At 35.2% G+C, this 18,852-nt stretch overlaps 1 protein-coding gene across 3 annotated transcripts in view; it reads right to left on the bottom strand.

Annotated features, from left to right (window-relative positions):
- COG3 (component of oligomeric golgi complex 3) overlaps positions 1-18,852 on the bottom strand; it is a 74,005-nt gene that overhangs the window by 28,807 nt on the left and 26,346 nt on the right. For all 3 annotated transcript variants that reach the window (XM_032402990.1, XM_032402991.1, XM_032402992.1), the window contains 6 exons: positions 18,239-18,282; positions 17,646-17,772; positions 16,953-17,044; positions 15,551-15,690; positions 14,100-14,260; positions 2,560-2,665 (listed from right to left, as the gene is read on the bottom strand). In XM_032402990.1, the coding sequence (XP_032258881.1) occupies positions 2,560-2,665; positions 14,100-14,260; positions 15,551-15,690; positions 16,953-17,044; positions 17,646-17,772; positions 18,239-18,282 (670 nt within the window). The remainder of the gene's footprint in view (positions 1-2,559; positions 2,666-14,099; positions 14,261-15,550; positions 15,691-16,952; positions 17,045-17,645; positions 17,773-18,238; positions 18,283-18,852) is intronic.

Here is an 18,852-nt window from a genome sequence, read left to right as displayed (position 1 = left end):
AAAATAGTTAACAGTTAAAACAATTGACAGAGGGAAAGTTTACTTACATGACAATCCATCAAGAGGCGAGTGCCTACCGGCTGCCTCTCTTGAAGAGCAGGGCTCCTCCCTCCTGCAGTCTTCCTCCAGCATCCTCCGTGAGCCCCGCCCTCCCCTTACCTGCTCTATGTATGGAACAGGGCCTCTGCTTTTGAAGATACTGATAACCAGCCTCTTCACACAATGGTCCCTCCACTAATTTGCCCTGGCACCGAGTTCTACTACATGAACACCATGTTGTTTAAAGTCCTCACTTTGGAGGCTTCTATTTTCACTTCCAACATACCAAGAAAACAAGAATCAAGAAAAGTGATTACACTCTTTTTTTGCTCCCCTTGCCACTTGACTCAGTCTTGTTTTCCATCCCAAATTCTATCACCACTCTAAGTAGCATCAATAACCATATGGACAACCACATGGTTGTCAATTCCAAAGACCTTCGCTCCCTACCACACAGATTTTCTCATGACCTTCTTTCAGAACTACTTTATTACTTTCTACACTTTCTTAGTACTCCAAACTATTTCACCTCTTAATTATTAGATCTTAGCATCCCACTCTCCAACCACAATAGCTTTGTGATTTCCTATTTCTCAACCTTTACCCAAAACTATACTGCCAACCCCTCCACCTCTGACTTTAATCACACCCTATCCCCTTGCTTGCTTCTGACCTCTCTCGTTGTTGGCCCAGGACACTCCTCTACCTCCATTTGCTCTTTAATGTCAGCATCTGCTGAGGTTCTCTCCCCAGATTTCTGCTATTGTCACTCTACTCTCTGTCCTGGGGTGATCCTACACAAGCCCGAAGTGTCAATTACTCCACAATCTTTATGTCTAAATCAGTCCTCTTTATAGTTCTAGAGTGGTACTGTCCAACAGAAATACAACATGAGCCATAAATGTAACACATTATAATGCCACATTAAAAAAGTAAGAAGAAACAAATGGAATGAGTTTTAATGTATTTAACCCAATATATCTCAAATATCACCATTTTAACATGTAATCAAGACAAATTACTAATAAGGTTTTTTTCATTCTTTATTTCATATTAAGTCTTTGAAATTTGGTGTGTACTTTATATGCTAAAGCATATTCAGATGAGCCACATTTCACATGTTCAATGGCAGGTGGCTACCATATTGAACAGCATAGCTCTAGATGGATACACACAGATCCTCTCAGTTTTTCCACATGGACCCTGCTAAGTCTTTCTTAGCCCCCACATCTAGTGTGTCATCAAATTCTATTGATTCAAGCTTTTAAATAGATGCCTCATCTATTCACTTCTCTCCATCCCCGTCAGTGCCCTGGCTCAAACCTTTATCTTTCAAATGGAAAACAATCTCCTAACTAGTCTCTACAGTTCTGCCAACAATACCTTATTTATATTAAGGCCAAACATGGGTGAAAGAATAGACTTTACTGGGGAAAGGGAAAATGTATAAGACCAGGGTCAATAAGACAGAAATGTACTCTAGTCTCTCCAATAACTCTTGAAGAGGTTTATTAGGACCAAGGTGTATACTAGAAACAAAAGGTATACGAAGACATGGCACAGGTTCTATTTCAAAGGAGGAAATTTTAACCCCCTATGGGGCAAGTGTGATAAAATGGCTTTGCCAGACAGGGAATACTCAGGTTGCTTGGCAGTCTGGCTTTGAGGTATCAATTATTCATAGAATAACACACAATACCTGATGGTGCCCTAAACCTGGGGATTTAGGGACAACTGGGGCTCTTTAAAGCCTCCCATTCTCACTACCCCAACTCCTAGTCAGTCCCAGCTCCATGAGGAGCTGAGCTTCAGTGTCTCCCTTACAGCTAGGAGGAGAGGGGAAGGGATATCCTGCTTCCCATCTAGCTTGTTGTCTACATAACACATAAATATCCAGGATTCTTTTGGACAATTTTGCTCCTTGCATAATGTGCACCCTAGTCCAAGCTATCCCAAACATTTTTATCAGTATCTTACCCCAGTCTCAGGCACTCCATGTATTTACAAAATGCAAATCTGGTGGTACAATTATGCCAATAAAAGTCCATGAGACTATCACTGACACCTATCTGGCCTGTTTTATCTGCTCTTCCCTCCAAATAACCTATGCCCAAATATACCAAACCACTTGACTTCCCCAAAGCAACCATGGTCTTCCATTCCTGCCTGCCCTCCTCCATGCTCTTCTATCTTAAACAACCTTACTTCATCTGGCTCTCTCATTTTTGCTTTTATAAACCATATAGCTTTCAGACACCCCAACTCTCACTGAACCCACCTTCCTGCACTCAAAGCTCATCTCCCTTCATAATTCTGATGCCCTTCTACCATGGTCCAAGAGTGTACTGCCCATACCTTTAGCATGTCACCACTCAATTATATCTGTGGCTTATCAATCTCCCCCCACCCAAGTGTGGGCTCCTCAAAGGCACAAGGTGTTTCTCATGCCCAGAACATGGCGAGTCCTCAATAAAAGTTTAAACAAATGAATAAAAGCTGGGGTTGAACATCATAACATACCGGATTTTCTTAGATTATTAGACTCTGTTTCCTCTAACCGAACATCTGAAAACGAAGCTTCTGAAGGTACCTTCTTCTGTTCATCTTTTAAACTCTGTGCAATTTGCTATATAAAGAAATCAGAAAAAAGATGAAAGTGTAGTTTTCAGCTGTGTTTGCTATATGAACATATTCTTTCCATAAAGTTAAAAAAAAAAAAACTAGTTAATAAATGGACCAATTAAGAGAACCACAGCAAAACAACCCATGGAAATGAAAAAGTTAAATTAGTATAGAGTGTCCCTACTCTTGGACATCTGGGTGGCTCAGTCGTTAGGCGTCTGCCTTCAGCTAGGTCATGATCCCGGGGTTCTGGGATCGAGCCCCACACTGGGCTCCCTGCTCTGTGGGAAGCCTGCTTCTCCCTCTCCCACTCCCACTCCCCCCTGCTTGTGTTCCTGCTCTCGCTATCTATCAAATAAATAAATAAAATCTTAAAAAAAAAAAAAAAAAGAGTGTCCCTAGTCCCATAAATACATACATAGCCTTTTGTGAACCATTAATTTCAGAACTATTACCAGGTATCTGCTGCAGGGTCATATAATACACAAGGCTCCTAGAGGAAGCTAATTTTCAACTTTATATTTAGAAACAAAATTTAAGACTGAATAGGATACATTCTGAATGTCAGAAAGGCTTTTTACAAGTAACCGGCCAATATAAACAACTGGTTTTCTCTTTACGTGAGAACAGCTACAGTAAGCTATTTTTGAAACCCTTCTTCGCTGCCTAAAGAATAACATCAAATACACACAGGTCACTAATTACTAAGTTAGTAATGAAAATCTCACTAATTTACACTTACAGTTTTATAAAGGTGGAAATACACAAAAATGAAGGACTAACACACACATAACTACTGCCAAAAGGAATGGCCAGAGAACTGTTTGGGAGACAGACTCCATTATCACTCAGGCCAGTCCTCTCACTCTGTATGCAGAAACCAGAAAGTACAGCCAACCCCTAAATAGCACACAAATGTCACAGCAGGATCACCTGATGCCCCTACCCCTCACCAAAAGAAAAACAAAGCAAGCATATTTACTGAAAGTGGTATCCTTAAACCAAAAGGTCCACACAAGAAAGTATCAGGATACTGGCCATGTGATGACTAAATAAACATATTAAATATATCACTAAATTACACTGGGAGAGCGACTTCTAGTAAACTTCATCACCTAACATCCTATCAGAACTATTAAAACAGGTATTCTGTCTATAATATAAAACTAATATTCATAAAGAAGACAAAGAAAGAAAGGGAAGAAGGAAGGAGAACACAATTCCCCAGACTGGACTGAGAAATAAATCTAGTCTTCATCATATCCACTTTTAAAGCCAAGGTAACTCCTGCAAATGCATTTGTGGCCTTAAAGCCAAGGTAACTCCTACAAATGGATTATCTATCTGTTCCCTGGAATTATTAGCAATATTCCTACTATAAGCCTGCAGAATAATGAAAGCTGGGCAATAAACAAACTGCCCCAAAACTATATGCCCTACATACCATGTATCTGATTCCTACAAGGTTGATTTTATGTATTACTAAAAAAAAAAAAAAAAAGTACTATACAAATAATTAATATAACTACCCAAAATATAAATATAAATAGAAGTCAGGAGAAGGGATGAAAGTTGAGGAGAACATTCTTACAATAGGTAAGGGCAGTAAACTAAATAGCCTGGTATATTTCAAGCCTGTTAGCTTTAAAACAAACACACTTATTACAACACATTTATCAGTTCAGGCATTAAAATAGGTTAAGTTAAAATGCTGCTGAGGATGTGTAGCAACAGGAATAGGTTATACATACATATATTTATTTGCTCTGTCAGCTGAGAGGACCCAAAAGCAAGAACACTCTATAGCTATGAGCACACTTAAGCACCTAGACCTTATTTTCTAATACCATTCTCCAATAAAAGAAGCCAGGACTCCTTGGAGAAATGGCTGATTCTAGGACTAAGACTGGAAATAGACAAAATAAGCCTAGACCATCTTACAGAGCCAAGAGATAAGGAAGTGCTCATAAAACATAAACACACCTACAAGCGAGGGATATGTTCAAAGGGACCCAGGAACCAACTGAAAGAGCTCCCAATGGTCAAAGTTGGAACTATTTGAACAACAAATAAATAGCAGTGGACAATAACCCAAAGTATGAAATAAATATCCATGAGTTCATACTGATATCAGTAAGTGAATAAATACATACATACATACATACATACATATATATATAGAAGGAAAACGATCCCCTCACAGAAAAATTCCAAATAATGTATGTAAATACTTTGTCTCAAGGAAGCAGCATAGCTTGGGGAAAAGAGCAACTTCCCAGTGAAGAAATCTGACAATGCTACCTCAGCTAGGTGATCAAGGTCAGTATCAACAGTGTAAGTCATACTGAGAGTATCTACCCTAGATATGATGTGATAAAAATGGTACTTTGGGTTTTCCTCCAAAAATACGTAACACCAGTCTAATCTTGAGAAAAACATCAGACAAATTCCTATTGGGAGGCACCCTATAAAACTCTTAACCAATTCTCCTCAAAAATGTTAAATTAAAATCAGCAAAAACAAGGAAAGTGTGAGAAACTGTCAGAGCCAAGCAGAGCCTAAGAAGATATGAAAAACAAATGCAATGTAGTAACTATAAATGGATAATGGGATCCTGGAATAGAAAAAGACATTTTATAAAAGCTAAGGAAATGTGAATCAACTATGGCCTTTAGTTAATACCAATGTATCATTACTGGCTCATTAACCACAACAAGTGTACCACACTAATATAAGATATTAAATAACAGAGAAAACTGGATGTGGGGTACATGGGAACTCTGTAAGATCTTTTCAGTTTTTCTATAAATCTAAAACTGTTCTAAAAAATAAAATCTATTTAAAAAAAAAAAAAAGAAAAGAAAATCAGGATGTGTGACATCCAGGAGAAGCAGTCTAAACAGAAACAGGATGCTATCTGAGCCATATTTATAACTTAACAAAAAAGATTCCCACTTGATATCAAAAGGTGTGTTGATGAATATAGGATACATTTATGAAGAAATGGACTTTAAACCTATTTTTCATAGACAAATAAATTTAAGTCAGCACTCCTGCTGGAAGCCAATGATAATTAAGCAAGGATAGTCTGCAAACCTTGCAAAAATTAGACTACATTTTTGAAAATACATTAGGAACGTGTAATGTCTTAGCAATATTATTTCAGGGGATATTTTCAAATTCACTAGTATCAAAATTTCCTTTGGAACTTTTCAAATAAAATAATCAGGCTACTGATAACTGCTCTTAAAATGTACTTTTATTTTAAATACTTTAGATATTTTCCAAACAAACTAGATCAAGTAATTTGTTTAATAAGTTAAAAATAGTCACATTCTTATAGGTAAGGGAAAATAAAAGGACAACACCCTTCATATTAAATTTAAATTAAAAAAAAAGCAGACAGACACATCAAAACTCACCTTTACTAACAACCCAAATGTCTTGTTTTTAAAAAAATATTAAATAGAAACTGAGAACAGATTGGTGGTTGTGGGAAAAGGGAGGAAGGTGGTCAAAGAGTACAAACTTCCAGTAGGAGATAAGTCCTGGGGACCTAATATACAGGAATGGTAATGACAGTTAATAGTACTGTACTGTATGGGGCACCTGGGTGGCTCAGTCAGTTAGGCATCGAACTCTTGATTTGGACTCAGGTCACGATCTCAGGGTCAGGGGATCGAGCCCGGCGTCAAGCTCCACACTCAGCAGGGAGTCTGCTTGAGGATTCTCTCTCTCCCTCTCCCTCTGCCCCTTTCCCTGCTCGCACACACTCTCAAAATAAATAAAGTCTTTAAAAAATAAAATTAAAGAAATTTTAAAAACCCACAATACTGTTTGTATATTTGAAAGTTGCTAAGAGAGTAGATTTTTTTCAAGGTCTTACCATAACACACACAAAAAATGCAACCATATGAAATGATGGATGTTAATGAATATATTGTGATAAACATTTCACAACATATATGTATATCGAATCACTATATTGTATACCTTAAACTTATACAATGTTATATGTCAATTATATCTCAATAAAGGTGGGAAAAAACTAAAATTAAAAAACAATTTTTAACTGGTAATATATTTCACTCATTACTTAAATTTAAAGACAGTTTTAAAAAGTCAAATATTGTTTTTAAATATTTCAGGGGCTAAACAATAACAGCCACGGTCTACTATATGACTAGAAAGTCAAGTGCTTTCTAGCCATTATCTCTACTCTCACAGCAACCCCCAATGGTCAGTACTGTTACACCTACTTTACAAATAATGACACATATTCATAGAAACTAGGTAACAGCTACCGACTGACAGAGCCAGGACTTGAACCTAGGTCTGACTCTACACTTTCCCCATGCCATACAAATGGCAAACTTACATGGGAAAAATCCCCAGTCTAAAGGGATTAGCTCTTAGTTTAAAATCTTCAGATCTGTAGTTAGAATCAAAGGTTGAAGTTTGACAATAATCTGTATATCTTAGTAGGATATGATCTAAGGACAAAAAGAAGTACAAAAGATCTTGAATTCAGGAAGTTTGCTGCTAGTTATGGTGTTAACTTTGAAACTATTTTTAAGTATGTTGTAACCTGGAGCAAATGAATAAATAAACAGAAGGTACTGGAAGCCAGGGTTTCTTTTGTGAGAGAAGAGACATACAAATATGGAATGGGGGAAAATAAGGAAGAACCCTATAGAAATGGATTTGAATTAGAGGTTTCAGTATAAATTCATGATATTTAAAGTTATATTTTTTCTACCTCCGCCCTTTAGGGGTTAGAAGTAACGACATCCACTGCTAGCAATGAAAACACCTAACACTCAGATGTTGGTTTCTAAATACCACTCTCTTCCGTGTTAAGGGAATCAAAACTTCTTGGAGAAACAGGTGACTCCAGACCTAGGGCAAAGAATGTAAAGGGTAAGTACGTGGATCATCTTGTGCAAGAAAGCAAAGAAATCTAGTTTGACCAAGATAAAAAGAGAAAAAGACTCGAATTACTAGAATCACATATAAAGAGGGAATAGTAATACCAACCTTACAGAAATAAAAAACACAAATGTAACAACAATGAACAATATACCAACAAGTTAGATAACTTAGATGAAATGGAAAATTTCCTAGAAAAATATAAACTACTGAAACTGACTCAAGAAGAAAGAGACAATATGAATAGGCCTATAACAAGTGAAAAGACTGAATAATAAAAAACCACCCACAAAGAAATGTCAAGACCCAGACTGCTTCACCACTGAATTCCATCAAACATTTAAAGAATTAACTAATATTCTTCACAAACTCTCCCAAAATATAGAAGAGGAGGGAATACTCCCCAACTTACTTCATAAAGCCAGTATTACCCTGATATCAAAACCAGATATCAAGACAAAAGACATCTACCAGTATCTCTTATGAATATGGATACAAGTCTTTAACAAAATACTAGCAAACTGAATCCAGAAACATATAAAAAGATTGATATACCACAACAAATGAGATTTATCTCAGGAATGTAAGGTTGGTTTAATTTGAAAAACTGATTAATGTAATGTATCAATAGAATAAAATCACTAGATCATCCCAAAAGATGCAGAAAAAGCATCTAACAAAAACAAACATCATTTCATGATAAAAGCACTCAACAAACTAGGAATAGATGGGAACTTCCTCAACCTGATAAAGGGCATTATATGAATAACTCACAGCTAACATTATATAAAATGGAAAAGGCTAGATGCTTTCCCCTTAATATCAGGAATAATTAAGGTCTCATCATTTCTATTCAACACTGTATTGGAGGTTCTAGCTAGGGCAAATGGGCAAGAGAGATACATAAGAGGCATTTAAGTTGGAAATTAAAACTATCTCTATTTGCAGACAACGTGATCTTACGTACATACATACATATATATTTACACATACATACATAGAAAATCCTAAGGACTCCACTAAAATCTATTAGAATAAGTTAGTCCAACAAGGTTACATAATACAAGATCAGTATATAACAATCAAGTATATTTCTATACACTTGCAATGAACAATCAAAAAACAATTAAGAAAATAGTTCCATTTACATTAGCTTCAAAAAGAATAAAATACTTAGGAATAAATTTAACAAATTAAGTATAAAATTTATTCTCTGAAAACTACAAAATATCACTGAAAGAAATTGAAAAAGATTTAAATAATTTCAAAATATCCCATGTTCATGAATTGGAAGACTTAATATTGTTAAGATAGCAATGCTCCCCAAATTGATCGACAGATATAATACAATCCCTAACAAATCCCAGCTGACTTCTTTGTAGAAATTGACAAGCTGATTCTAAAATTCATATGGAATTTCAAGGGACCAAGAATAGTCAAAACAATCTTAAAAAGGAAGAAGAAATTAGAATTCAAACTTCCTGATTGCAAAATTTATTACAAAACAATAATCAAATCAGTCTGATATTGACATAAAAACAGACATAAAGATCAGTGTAATAAAACTGAGAGTTCAGAAATAAACCCGGGGCGCCTGGCTGGCTCAGTCAGTTGAGCATCTGACTCTTGATTTCGGCTCAGGTCATGATCTTGGGGTCCTGGGATTGAGCCCCGAGTCAGGTTCTGTGTTCAGTGGGGAGTCTGCTTAAGGATGTTCTCTCTCCCTCTGCTCCTCCTCCCACTCATGTTCTCTCTCTCATATAAATAAATAGGAAGGAAGGAAGGAAGGAACCAACCCAAAAATCTATGAGCAACTGACTTCAACAAGGGTGCCAAGACCATCCAGTAGGAAAGAATAGCCTTTCAACAAATGATGCTGGGACAACTGGACAGAATGCTGGGATAACAAATGATGCAAGGACAATATGCAAATCAAAATCACAATGAGATATTACTTCATACCCACTAGATGCCTGAAAGCAAAAAGTCAAATACTAACAAGAGTTGGCAAGTAGGTGGAGAAATCAGAACCCTCATACACTGCTGGTGAGAATGTAAACTGGTACAGCCACTTTGGAAAACAATCTGGCCATTCCTCAAATGATTAAACACAGAGTTACTATACAATGCAGCAATTCCACTCCTAGGTATATACACAAGAGAAATGAAAACACATGTCCACACAAAAATGTGTGCATGAATGTTTGCAGCAGTATTATTTATAACACCCAACAGGTGAAAGCAACCCAAGTGTCCATCAGCAGACGAATGAATAAACGAAATGTGATCTATCCATACAATGGCATATTATCCAGGCATAAAAAGGAATGAAGTCTAATACATGCTATAATTTGGATGAACTGTGAAAACATGCTAAGTGAAAGACATCACAAAAGACCATATGTTATATAATTCTATTCATACGAAATGTTTAAAACAGGGCAATCTATAGACAGAAATTAATGTCTGCCTCAGACTGGGGTCGGAGGGTGACGGCGAAAGGTACAAGGCTGCTTTCTGAGATGGTGAAAGTGATCTAAAACCAACTGTGGTGACGGTTGCACCTATCCATGAATATATTAAAACCCACTAAATTATAAACTCTAAATGGGTGAATTGTGGGGTTTATAAACTATAACTCAATAAAACTGTTTAAGAAAAAAGAAATAAGTCCTCAAAGATTACAGGGACATGTCAAAATGACAATGAAGCCATCTAAAGCTATCTAAAGGACAAAGAAGCCATCTTCCATTAGTCAAATCTGGGACAATTCTGAGCTTCAAAAAGAGTAATGGCAATAGATAATGACTTTTTAAAAAATTCCACTAGTCTACAAGGGTCGAGGGTAGGAAAAAAAGGAAGGGAGAAAGAGAAATTAATTCTTTGCAGCAGAATGCCAACTAATAAATGCAGAAGAAATGGCAGATAGGAAATTTGCTACTCCCAACATAATAACAGATTCAGGCACAGATCATTAATGGTTGCAGTAACCACTGGGTAAAAAGATGCTGGGTAACTCACATAATCCCAAAGTATCATTTCATCAGTACTCACTAATTACAAAGAGGGGAATGTACTTTTATAATGAAGAAAATTACCAATTACTACCTTAACCAATTGTGGAACATCCTGACATTATGTGCCTTTGATGTGATGAGATAAGTACACATCAGCTGTGTAGTATTCTTGCAAAAAAAAAAAAGAAAGAAAGAAAAAAGTTTAATCTGAATCTAAGTATGAGGAAAACAATCAGACAAATCCAGAATGTGGCACATTCTACAATAAAACTGGCTTGGTCTCTTCAAAAAAACCAATGTCATAAAAACAAAAAACAAAAACAAAACAAAAAAACAGGTGGGGAGAAACATTAACCTTGACTGGATCCTACTTTTTAAATTTTTTGATCCTGTTTTAAAGACAGCTGAAGGACAACTGGAGAAATTTGAATATGTACTGCATATAAATAATATGTTCAATTAATGTTAATTTTTATATATGTAAAAATAGCATGTGATTATGTGAAGAATGTTTTTATTCTTAGGAGAGTAAGAGTTGAAGTATTCAGAAGTGAAGTATCACCATATCTATAATTTACTTTCAAATGGTTCAGCAATAAAACTTATACACAAAAAGATAAAGTAACTGGGACAAAACACTAACACATAGTAAATCTGAAAAAATTCCAGATTCAACTGAATATTCAATGATATCAAGATAGGAACTATAATAATGTTTTTAGGTGTGATAGTTATCACGGTCATGTTAAAATGAAAAGTGCCCTCACCAAAATAAACAAGTAGGACTACCATCAAACTAAAAAGCTTCTGCACAGCAAAAGAAACCATCAACAGGGGCGCCTAGGTGGTTCAGTCATTTAGCGTCTGCCTTCGGCTCAGGTCATGATCCCAGGGTCCTGGGATTGAGCCCCGCATTGGGCTCCCTGCTCAGCAGGAAGCCTGCTTCTCCCTCTCCCACTCCCCCTGCTGTGTTCCTGCTCTCGCTCTCTGTCAAATAAATAAAAAAAATCTTTAAAATAAAAAAAAAAAAAAGAAACCATCAACAAAGTGAAAACATGACTTACAGAATGGGGAAAAATATTTACAAGCCACGTATCTGATAAGGAGTTAATATCCAAAATGTATAAAAAACTCATACAACTCAGTAGCATAAAAACCAAATAACCCAATTAAAAATGGATGAAGGACCTAAATCAACATTTTTTCCGAAGAGGATATACAAATGGCCAACAGATAATGAAAAGATGCTCAACATCAACAACCATCAGGGAAATGCAAATTCAAACCAGAATGAGATACCATCTCAAGCCTGTTAGAATGGCTACTATTAAAAAGACAAGAGATAACAAGTGTTGGGATGCTGGGTGGCTCAGTCAGTTAAGCCTCTGCCCTCAGCTCAGGTCATGATCCCAGGGTCCTGGGATAGAGACCCCCCACATCGGGCTCTCTGCTCAGCAGGAAGCCTGCTTCTCCTTCTGCCCCTCCTCCACTCGTGTGCGTGTGCACTTGTATGCTCTGACAAATGAATAAATAAAATCTTTTTTAAAAAAAAGGTTAACAAGTGTTGGCAAGGATGTGGAGAAAAGGGAACCCTTGTGCTCTATTGGCAGGACTGTAAATTGATGCAGCCGCTCTGGAAAACAGTATGGAGGATCTTCAAAAAATTAAAAATAGAACTACCATATGATCCAGCAATTCCACTTCTGGGAATATATCCAAAGGAAATGAAAACACTAACTAAAAAGGATATCTGCACCCCCACGTTCACTCACAATAGCTAAGACACGGAAACAACCTAAGTGTCCACAAATGAATGAATGGATAAAGAAGTTGTGTATACAGACAGTGAAATATTATTTGTCCATATTAAAAAAAAAACAAAACAAGGAAATCCTACCATTTGCAACAACATGGATGGACCCTGAAGACATTATGCTAAGTGACATAAGCCAGAGAAAGACAAATACTGTATGATCTCACTTATATGTGAATCTAAAAAATAAAAAAAAAACAAAAGTACAAACTTTCAGTTACAAGATAAATACTAGGAATGTGATATATATGATGACTATAGTTAACAATAAATACTGTATATAGATAGAAAAGTTGTTCAGAGGTAGATCTAACAGCTCATCACAAAGAGAAATTTCTTTTCTTTGTATTATTATCTATATAAGATGATGGCTGTTAACTAAACCTATTGGGGTAATCATTTTACAATGTATGTAAATCAAATCATCATGCTCTATGCCTTAAACTTACTGATATATGTCAATTACTTCTCAATAAAACTGGAAAAAAGACTTCACTGCAAAAAATAAAATGTGCCTTACCTTTTAAAGCTACCTACTGAAGTATTTACTGATGAAATGTTTAGAATTTGCTCCAAAATAACTAATGGTGTGGAAAGGAGTAATGGAGCTCTAAGTGAAATAAGACTGGCCATGTGGAAGCTGGGGTAATGATATGTAAGAGCTCATTATATTATTCTCTCTACCTTTTGCTTATATTTGAAACTTCCTTTAAAAAAGTTCTAGGTTCTGGGGTGCCTGGGTAGTTTAGCTGGTTAAGTTGATTCTTGATATGAGCTCAGGTCTTGATCTCAGGGTTATGAATTCAAGACCCACGTTGAGCTCCACACTGGGCATGAAGCATACTTAAAAAGAAAAAAAAGTTCTACGTTCTAATTTTGGTTTAGCACTAATATCCTCAGCATTATTTAAACTCTGTCCAGCACTCAAAGAAAATAAAGATTCATATGTAACTAAATCAGTGAGATAAATGATCAGTGAGGTAAATCTAACTCTTCAAACCATAAACTGGCCTTAGGTACTGTAGAATTTTGAGGAGATGGCCTTCAGGGTTTTTATGAGACAGCAGGACACGTGGTTACGCGACAATCAACTATGGTGGCTCCTATGTTATCAACCCTCTTTTTGCCATTTATTTAAAAATAAGAGAAATCACAGGAAGCACAAATTCAATTTAAAAACTGAGAACACAGGGCACCTGGGTGGCTTAGTTGGTTAAGCGTCCTACTCTGGATTTCAGCTCAGGTTGTGATCTCAGGGTCGTGGGATCAAGCCCCATGTTGGGCTCCATGCTCAGGAGGGAGTCTGCTTGAGATTCTCCCTTTCTCTCTCCCTCTGCCCCTCACCATACTTGTGCATGAGCACACTCTCTCTCTCTCTCTAAAGTAAATAAATCTTTTTAAAATAAATTGAGAACGCTTATTTCCTAGAAAAGGGGAGGGGAACTAATTATAAAATATAACTTGAAGGAAAAACAACGTAACAGATCATTTTGTTCAATTTTTTAAAATTTTATTTCCTTAAAAAAAAATTTTTATTTCCTGTGACTTTATGGCAAGTTTATCTTGATATTACATCTTGAATGGGAATTAAAAAGAAAAATCCTATTTTCACTAGTACCAAACATCCAAAAGGTATATGGGGCTGAGGGAGAGATCAAGATCAAATAAGGGAACCCTACCTCCATCATCACCAACTTATCAGGATATGCCAGATCTCCAGGAGCAGGTTTGTACCCCGTGATGTCTGTCTGAATGTAGATGTGGGTTCTGTAGACGAGGCGCTCTTGTACATCTTCTAACATCTGCTTTACTCCAGCTGCAAATGCTCCCAGTTGTTCAGCTGATAAAAAAGTGTAATCATCCATTCCTTTATATTTAGAAAAATACTTTCTTTAAACAAGCAAAAATATTACTCAAGTGTCCAGTAGTAGTAGGAAGCATTTTTGCCTCGGGGACTGTGGTTGCATTCTATTTCAGTATGACTCAATGACCTCAGAAAAATTTAATAAATGTCTTTCAATTTCCTCAAATTTAAAATTGGGAAATAAATTTGCCCTTATACCTTCTTTCTGAGACTCTGTGATATTATTTCTATTATTAATATAAATACTAAAGTCTGAATTTTAAAGTGTTTTGTGCTTTTTAAAAGTTATCTCATTCAGCGTCAGACCAATCCTGAGAGACAGCTAGGGCAGCTTATTAGTTGGGTCATCATTCCAATTTTACAAATAAATTGAGTCCCACAGATATTAAATGACTTGTTAAGGTTTCCACACACACACACACAAAAAAAAAAAGAGTAAAAAACTAAAATGAAATGTGAGTTTATATAGAATTTGTGCATTCCTAAGACGCTTTCAGTGTTAAGACAAACCATTAATTCCGTAACAGCTTTCCAAGGGCTGGGGAGTTGTAGACACTACATAATAACATAAATATTCAAGTTAATTTAATTAAGAAGCATTAATGTGTAAGAAAATACACATCTTAGAATGAACTAAATGCAGCAGAAGAAACTTTGGAACCATAACAAACCTATAGTGTCTCCTAAGGAAAGTCAAAGTGAAAACAGTAATTTCTGCCAATAAAATAATTACTTGAAGGGTTTTTTTTTTAAGTTATTTAAGTCATGTTTTCTATGACAATCAAATCAAATATTAAAGAATGTATCAGATGGTTAGAGTTTTTCCAGAGAATTGCTTTTATTTGTAATTTCAAAAAAGATAAGTCATTATTATGTATGTACACTAAAATAATTTCCGTTTTTAAATCAAGAGTATACAATATAGTCAATGACTCTAGGTATTTTGGTTAAGAATGTTATTAAGAAATGTCTAATCCAAAACTGACAGTTCTCTCTGGATTTCAGATGCCAAAAAGAAAAATTAACTATAATTATTTTATTAATAATTTTACCCAGATTTTAAAATTCTTTCCCCATTTAATTTGTACCTTTAGTCAAAAAATAGGGTGCATCTTGATTTTAAAAGGGACAAGTCATCAACCCAAGCTATAAAAATAATAAATTTATATAGGTGAGTGGGGTAGAGGATAGGAGGTTTTCAAATTCACTGAGCCACAAATATAATTAAAAAGACTTTTGAAATTATCATTTCTAACTATCATTTACCATTGTTCTGTACATGATCTTCAAGCACCTCATTTTTAAGAATCCCACAAAGTTCCGATAGAGTCTCTAAGTGAATAACATGAATGATCAAAGGCCTGAAGACGTCATACAATGACACACACAGTTTCTCCAAAAGTTCACTAAAACGAAAGAATAAAACATGGCTATAAGTAGTAATCTTTTCAGAATTTTCTCATAGTTTAAAAGGTATCACTGATTTCTTCTAGCCAATAAAAATAAAAATCTACTGGAAAATAGTGCATGGGAACATTATATAATGAGAACTCAAAGGGTGAAAGTAATACTGTAGATTTTTCTTTGCTTTAAAAAGCTCAAAATCCATAAGCAGTCTTCAGCAGCCACTCCAAAGTAGCTGTCCCCAGCCTAATGTCAATTCATTACAACTTTATTTTAGCAATACTTTATATATGTCCACAATAACAAATATTTTGATTTAATTACCCTTTTATATTCTACATCATTTGTGAGTCAAATGTAACATTTTCCCTAGGAAAGATGAATTGAAAATTCTTGAATACTTGGATTTAGATTAACAAAATTCAAAGTACTTGGACATAAAAGTATTTTTGACAATTTTAAACATTTGAAAGGAAAAACTTAAGTTGTCTATATTCTTCAAACTGTCAACAGTACTCTTCTATACATAGCATTTCATCAGAAGTATCAAAACTATAAGATACATCTGTCTCTTCCTCATTACAAAAGTCATAATCTTAGAAACTTTTAAGAGTCAAATCATCAATATGAAGAAACCAAAAGTGACTAACACAGGAGCTGAAAGACACTTTGAGAAAAATAAGGAAAAGGTATTAAATAGTGTCTGTATTTTTAAGTGTCTTTCATTGGTTAGAACCACAGAATTTTTTAACTAGAAGGAATTATTATACTTAGCAGAGATAAAGGGATATAGGCTTCTTATTATCATACCATATTGTCTCCACAGATATATTACAAATAATGTAAAAGCATGTTGGCCTTTAAATTGCACATTTATTGGGGCGCCTGGGTGGCTCAGTTGGTTGGGCGATTGCCTTCGGCTCAGGTCATGATCCTGGAGTCCCGGGATCAAGTCCCGCATCGGGCTCCCTGCTCGGCAGGGAGTCTGCTTCTCCCTCTGACCCTCCCCCCTCTCATGCTTTCTCTCTCTCATTCTCTCTCTCAAATAAATAAATAAAATCTTTAAAAAATAAATAAATAAAATAAATTGCACATTTATTTTAAAATAACCACTGTTCCATCCAATAATATTCTGTTCACACACTCACAAAAGTTAAAACACTCTGCAGTTGACTTTAAAATACTCCTATAATATAGTAAGTCATGATGGTCATTAGCAAATTAAATCTTAAAAACAAGAGTTAAGAGTTTGTGTACCACCCACTCTAATTTTGATGTTGGTTTTGTGAAAAATTCATTGTAAAGCTGGTGCTCATCCTGGCATACGTGGACCATAAAGGCACAGCCACTGCGAATCTGCAGAAAATAAACACACATTACCTACAGTTAAAGACACACAATGATCCCAGCATTTATGAGTAAAACAAATATTTTATTTGCACTGAGGTTATGCACATATATTCACAAAATAACTCATTCAAGATCAGAAAGTGGCTGGTTTTCAATGGTTTACTGCATAATGTGAATATGGCTCATTTTTATTTTCTTTTCTAAACTTTTGACAATGAAAATAAATTACTCTTCTAGTTGAAGAGGGGGTATTTAATAAAAGAATGTTTATGTATTTTTCCATAATATGAATTAAAATCGCTAAACAAAAGGCACTTCCTACAGCAAAAATTAAACTAAATCGTCAGTATAAATCCACAAACTCTGAAGCTTCATCTTTCAAGGAGTAATACTTGTTTATGAGTCTTCATTCTTCAAAAAACAGATCAAAATGAGAATATTTTAACAAGCTGAATGCTAATTATAACCTAGATTTCTCATAACTGAAAGAAAAATTCTTTAAGCTTGTTGATATAGGATCCAAAACTTATTTACCTAAATACAGCTTCGAACATCAAAATATTTCAGAGGAAGGTTTAACTATCAATCAAAACTAGCAGACGCTTACCAAGGCACAATGATCTCTATTATTCTGGCTTGTTAACTCTGTTACAGTACAAGTGATGCTAGGGCCCAAAAGGAGCTCCCGCTGGTCAAGGTAACACTGATGGATGTCATTTAGCAGTTGTTGGTATCTGATGAAAAGCAAATGAGATTGGAGTACAAACTTCTGATTTCAGATATGTAAATTAAATCTGATCTTAAATCCCAGGTTTCAAAACCTCTAAAGCAATAAGGTCACCTCTCATTTGCCCACATTAAATACTAGAAATATTTATGTATGAAAAGAGATAAAATAAACCATAATGAACTGTGGTTCAAAAACTATAATTTTTATTCTTTTAAAAAAAGATGTATCTCCCAAGAGTAGAGAAAGACCTTACATCTTTGAAATTAAAAGCAAATCCTGCTATGGGAAAAAGAGATTCCTTGCAAACTCAAAAGTCAGGTCTACAACCTTTCCCCAAAGTAAGTTATGTGCTACAAGAAAAAGCTTGCATAGTATGGAAGGTAATTGCTCAGAAAATATCAGAAACATAACAGATTTGGAAAAATGGCACATCATGAAGAAGGTAATTTAAAGAACTTCCAGGTACTCACTCAGGTATTTTTTCAGATCGCTGTTCTATTTGTTCAATAAGAGTCTGCAAAATAAATATATATTAAAAATACATCTGTTTTAGATATACTTTTAATTACTTTCTGATTTTAACAAATACATGCTAATGTTAGAAAATCTATAAATACAAAAAAGCTGAAACATAAAATCACTTATAAATACCACAAAATAACCACAACTAATATTTTAGAATATTCTTTCAGGTTTTTGTATACACACACTATAGTTATTATATTAAAAAAAAAAAACCCTGGAATTATACATTCAACATGATAATCTGCTTTCAAAAAATTACATTTCAAAACATCATCCTACTCAACATCAAATGAAAACATATGGAATGCCTTAGCATAGTGCCTGGCACCTAGTAAACACTCGATGCATAATAATAATAATTGTTATTATTATTATTTTAAAAAAACATTATTTTAAATGGCCACATAATATCCCCTTAGGCAAATGTACCATAAGTCAAATATTGTGTTAGACTTCTAGACTGTTTCCTGAAAAGAAAAGTCTAGTGGTTAGGAGCTCTGGGCCTGGAATGAAACTTAGAGGGTCTGGGTGCCAGCTCCCCAGGAGCTGTCTGAGCCCA

This window comes from Phoca vitulina, unplaced genomic scaffold, assembly GCF_004348235.1.
Source record: "Phoca vitulina isolate PV1807 unplaced genomic scaffold, GSC_HSeal_1.0 scaffold5, whole genome shotgun sequence".
Taxonomy (NCBI): Eukaryota; Metazoa; Chordata; class Mammalia; order Carnivora; family Phocidae; genus Phoca; species Phoca vitulina.
This window is presented reverse-complemented; position numbering and strand designations above follow the sequence as displayed.